At 51.1% G+C, this 5,610-nt stretch overlaps 1 protein-coding gene across 4 annotated transcripts in view; it reads right to left on the bottom strand.

Annotated features, from left to right (window-relative positions):
- Positions 1–1,629: 1,629 nt before the first annotated feature.
- The window catches only part of ANKS6 (ankyrin repeat and sterile alpha motif domain containing 6), a 68,207-nt gene continuing 64,226 nt past the window's right edge, over positions 1,630–5,610 (bottom strand). For all 4 annotated transcript variants that reach the window (XM_017887597.1, XM_017887595.1, XM_017887598.1 and 1 more), the window contains exon 16: positions 1,630–2,172. Coding sequence is in view for 2 of the 4 variants with exons in the window: in XM_017887595.1 (XP_017743084.1) it covers positions 2,123–2,172 (50 nt within the window). In the remaining 2 variants the exon portion in view is untranslated. The remainder of the gene's footprint in view (positions 2,173–5,610) is intronic.

Below are 5,610 nucleotides of genomic sequence, written 5' to 3'. Positions count from 1 at the left end.
GCCTCGTTCTTGTTCTTCTCATTATTACCTCCACCTGGTACTGGTGTGTGGGGACCACTGACCTGGTCCAATCCCCAGCCCAAGTCTGCATCCCTTCTCTAGCTGCCCTGGAACAGGCTGGCCTAGCTTCTGTTCCTGCCTGAAGAATGCTCCCGTCCCCAGGCAGCTCAGATCCCTGGAATGTTCTTTCTTGTGGAGTGCTGGCCCCATGCCCATGGCCTCCCCAGACCCTTGCCCCACCCTCCAGGGACCCCCAGCTTCGCCCCATCACCTTCCTAAGGGCCCCTAGGGCTAAGCTACTGGGACCGGGGAAGCATAAACAAGGCAGTCCCAACTTGCAAGAACTCTTACTATTCTTGTAAGACAGGGTCTCGTTCTGTCGCCCAGGCTGGAGTGCAGTGGTGTGATCATAGCTTACTGCAACCCTGAACTCCTGGCCTCAAGTGATCCTTCTGCCTCGGCCTCCTAAAGTGTTGGGATTATAGGCATGAGCCGCCGTGCCAGGCCACTTGTGAGAATTCCTAAAAGAAACAGAGAATCACCAAGCTATTTATAGCTTTCAGAAGCCCTCCTCTCCAAATCGTGAACAAGTTGCAGAGGCTAAACAACAGGTTTCGTTTGTCTTGTTGGCTGGGCTTATTCAAATTCCACGTTCCCCTCTGTGCTGACAACAGGCAGCAAGACACTAGGGAGTGTGAGGCCTGCACTCAAGACTGTCCCTTGTCAGCTGTGTGACCTCGGCAAAGTTGGTTAGTATCTGTGTGCCACAGTCACCACACTGACAGAAAGAGGAGTTTCAGGATGCCTCACAGGGTTCCTGTGAAGATGAGGCAAGGTGACTTCTAGAAGCTGCGCCTGGTGGCCCCAGGGGCTCGCTCCATAGCAGCCATGACAGGCAGGCATTTGGGCAGTGTTTTACGCCTTGGATGAATGCAGTCAAAGTGGGAAGATAACTTCAAAACATTTAATACACACAGGCCGACAAACAATAATCTTTCAAAGAATTAAGTCCCTGCATAAACATAACAATAAAATAATAAAAAGTGTCTATGGTGAGGAAAATGGAAACTCACTCTCTTGGGCAGAAACTAAAATGACATTCTAGACTCCTGGTAGTGGATACAGTGGCCCTAGTGAGGGTCCTACAGGGGAAGGCCAAACCCACTCCAGCCACCTGGAGGTCGAGACAGAGTCTCCCTGACAAGGATGGCCATGCCCTGTGTCTCTGCCCTGGAAAAGGCTCCAGCAGGAAATGGACACCTGGGAGGGTCCCTATGCTGATGCGAGATGGCTCCACTCCACTGGACAGGGCCCCGAGTTGGCGGGGGTCCTGGAGGAAAGGGAGTTCTCAAGGGCAGGGAGATGTGGTCTCGGCCTTAGGAAGGAAGCGCGGTGCCGGGCAGGAGAGCCGAGGACAATGAACTGGGCTTTGTGCTCGAGCTCACTATCCGTGATTCTGTGTGGATTTCCCTTCTGTCATTCCCAAGCTTTGGCAACAACTGTTATTTTGGGGACTGGATTCTCTGCTGGGGGGCTGAAATTAAGGCAGGGACTAAATCCACTCAGTCTGCATGTTAAGGAGGAGCAGAGCGCCCTGAGGCCAGAGGACCCACCTCACCCAGGGCCAGGCCTGCAAAATTTGGTATCAGCTTTATTAGGGAAAATATCAGGTCTCTTTACACGTTGAACAGGAACTGCTGGTTAACAAGACACGATTAACTTGCTAGGAATGGACAAGGACAGCGACAGGAGAGTGCTTCACAGCACCTCCTGCTGATGGCACCTTCATTCTGGCTGCAGAATTCTCCTAGGAAGGGTCCCGGGCTCTTCAGGAGGCATTTACTTGGAAGCACAGGTCAGCATATCTGTCCAAAGTTGTCCAGCCTCCGGCCTGGCCCATGTCTTCAGGCAGCTCCAAGGCAAGAGCAAAAGAGACGGGTTCCCTGCCCCCTTTTTACCTGCTAGATCAGCTTCTACGACTTGGCCAAACTACCTTTCTGTCTGCCGTGCTGGTAATCTCACTGACAGCAAGACCCAGAGTCAGGCACATTTAGAGGGCAGGTCCATCGGCCACTCCTCACTTCTGTGGGCTCCGATGCCAGCAGAGCCACGTCAGCAGCTGCTACCTCTTGCTGGAGGGAGTTTCTTCTGGCCTCACCCACCCAGCCATGGCTATGTCAGGGCAGAAGGGAGAGAAGAAAGAAGAGAGATGAGATGAAAGGATGTAAAATGTGCAACCATCTTTGAGGTTTCCCACATCTGCACTGCTCCAGTGTGAAAAGGGCTTTCACTTTCACCTGATCCATGGGGGCTGCTATCTCCTTGTAACCAAAAGGGAAACTGAGACTCAAAGGGAGTAAGAAACATGCTCAACGTCACGCAGCGCTAGGTCTGACTACGTCCAGTGCTCTTCCCAGGGTAACAGGTTGCTTCCACTCATTTCAAAGGACCAAAACCAGAAAAACACGCACCCAACTGACGCCTCCTCCCTGACGATCTAGAACTTACACATTATGTGCTGCCTTTGCACATGCCCTGGTTGGGATGCCCTTTCTCTTTCCTGCCTAAACCTGCCCTTCCAGGCCCCACTCCAGTTCTCTCCTCTGGGGTCTGCCCAGGCAGAGTCTGAGCCATCATCGATGACTTTTCCTGAGCCATATACCCAACACGCTTCATCACCACACCATCTCACAGACGTGCTTGTCTCCTCTAAGATACTGTGGGGTTCCCTTGAGGGCAGAGAAGTCCTTTTTCATCTTTGGAGGCAAAGCATACGAGTGGGGCTCACACAGGGTAGATGCTTAGTAATTGTCGGTAAACAAAAGAATTAAAAAGTAAACATTCTCCTCACAAAACCAGCTGGCCTCCATACAATTTTGCGGCACTGAACTAGAGGCAGGAGCCCTCTGTGGCCAGCGGGGACTTGGACATCCAGTACCCAGGACACACCCGCAAGACACTGCCTGGGTGCTGGGAAACAACGCCCTCCACCCTACAGGAGAGCTCAGGGTGGAGCCTGAGCTCAATGCCCTCAAGGCTGGAGAGCTTTCGGAACAGGGACCCTGCCATCTCAAAGCAGGCCCCGTCCCGATGTCCCACTGCCAAGCAGACCACCTCTGCAGAGAGCTGCTGGGGACAAAAAAGGTGACCACCAACGGCCCTGACCCACTCCCAGGGCTGTGAGGCCTCTTGCCTGCCGCTGTTCCAGTCAAAGCGGGGCTTCCCCAGTGGTGTTCAAGGAATTCCAGTCTTGCAAAAGCACCTTGGAGAAGTGATGAGAGTAATGTGGGAGATGCTACGAGCTTCTTGGTCCTGTGAAGAGGCCTGACACGTGTGGGCATGCTGAAGGTTATGAGAGGCCTGCAGCAAAGATGATCACGTAGCTCGCTTTAACTTAGTGTCTGCCAAACCTACTTGACCAGGGAACCTCACCCCACTTTCACATATGCACCCTACTTTTATGGAAAACCTATTAACATCCTGTGGAACTAGGGTTCCAAGGAGCACACTTTTGGGAAATGCTGGTGAAGGTCAACGAGCAAGGGAGGCGCTTCTTGTTGGGGGGCGCAGCCTCCTGAAGGCAGGCTGGGGACACATGTGAGAAGGGAAGGGGTGATAAAGGACCAAAATCACAAAAACAAGCACCCAACTGACCCCTCCTCCCTGACGATCTATAGCCTACACGTTTCGTGCTGCCTGCGCACATGCCCCCGCTGGGGTGCCCTTTCTCTTCCCTATCATCCATATCCAAACATGCCCAGAAAGGGTGCCAGGGACCTCTTGTGAACCAGCACACAAACTTCCTAGGAGGAAAAGCCTCGGACACTTGAGTCCAGTGAAAAAGAAAAGAGAAGCATTGTCTGGAGCCTCTGCTGTCCTGTCTGCAAAATGGGAATAGCCCCGCTCCGTCCAGGGTCATCCACTGAGTTCATGGAGGTCTACATTTGTGGGAAGGTGACCCCCCAGCACAGCTGTGTATCACTGGTGTTCAATCAGACTTACTGAGTGGAAGCTATACCACATATATTTCATATATGATTATGAAAACAACAGCACCACAGCAAAAAGCAGGCACAAAACCTCAAAGTACATACCGTCAGGGGCCATGAATTTCAGAGGCAAACAATTCTAGGCCTACTGTTCATCCCTGAAGCCATCAGTAAATTAAAACAAGAATCTGAAGTGCTTCTAGCTCCGAGAGTCTATAGGAGTTAGTGGAAAAGGCACAGGCTTGCAAGCCCACCAGGTCCAGTTCTGAGCCCAGATCTGCTCCTTCTGGGCTGTTTAACTGGCAAGCAGCTTCCCTCTCCTAAGCATCCAGTTCCCAATGTGCGAGATGAGGTTACACGATGCCCCCTCCAGGGTGGCCATGAGGATGAAATGACAAAGATAAAGCTGCAACACACAGTAGGGGACGAATGAGTTGTCTCCTTAAAAAGGCTGGAACATGAGAAACCTTTGTAAAGGTGTCTGTCAGTAACAGCTAAATGAAATACTTTGTCTTCAGTCCTGTGGAAAGCTGGCTTCTGTGGGTGGAAGGCTGAGAGGATTTAGAGGAAAAACACCCACTATGAGGGCAGGGGAAGAAAACGACGAGGCTCTGGGCAGTAAGGTAACGATGTCCTCTGAAAGCCAGCATAGGGGAGTGGGCTTTCATGGCTGGGGGAGAGACAGATGAGAGATGGCACCTCCCAAGGAGACCAACTTGTGGCTCAGCACTACTCAGGGTAGAGATTAGAATTCTGTGCAGCCTACCATCTACTGGGTACTTCCTGCAGACCCAGCACTTTGGGCACACTGGTTCTAAGCTCCAACTAAGAGGCCACTGAGCTGCATCCGAACTTTGAACCTGAGTCCAGAGCACAAGGTCTGCTCACTCTACCATGCTGCTTCTCAATGTCGGGACCATCTATTTACAGGTGTTCTCTTGCCCGTCGAGAGCCTGAAGGCTCTGGATGGTGTCTGCACACTCGGCACCTGGTATCTAACATAAATGCAACAAGCACTGGCTGAATTAGTCACTCACTGGAAAATATTTCAGAAAGCCACCGGGTTTTAAAAGTCAGGGCCCCTCTAATTTAGTGTAATATGATATGGTAGGAAACTACACAAGCCAATTTCCTTTTGAGGAACACAGCATTGACAGGATGTAGAAAAAATTCCAAATTTTCACTTCTTTGCCTAGAACCTTTGAGCACCAGAGGACTTTCACAATGTGACCCATTAGTCTTCTGCTTCCACTTTCAGTGCAGAAAGCCCTGCAGTGATACGGGTGAGCACTGTGGAGTACCAGAGCATCATCTGGTCTGACCCTCCACTTTGCAGATAAGCAAACTGAAAGCTAGGAAGAAGAAGGGATCCACACAGCAGGCCTCTACTTCTTTCCTTCTATAATAGACTGTCTTTGCAATAAAGAAAAACGCGTTTGACATACGCATCTTGAACGCGTGCTGTAAGCTATATGCAGCAGGTGCAATGGAATGCTAGAGCAGTCACACACATAGCACTGAGGGACCCAGCGGCTGGAAGGGGTCAAAAAGACTCCATCTGACAGGTGACTTGGACCAGGAGGGACAACTTAGAAGTTTTTTTTTTTTTTTTTTTTTTTTT

The sequence above is a fragment of the Rhinopithecus bieti genome, unplaced genomic scaffold, assembly GCF_001698545.2.
Source record: "Rhinopithecus bieti isolate Rb0 unplaced genomic scaffold, ASM169854v2 scaffold_16773, whole genome shotgun sequence".
Lineage (NCBI taxonomy): Eukaryota > Metazoa > Chordata > Mammalia > Primates > Cercopithecidae > Rhinopithecus > Rhinopithecus bieti.
This window is presented reverse-complemented; position numbering and strand designations above follow the sequence as displayed.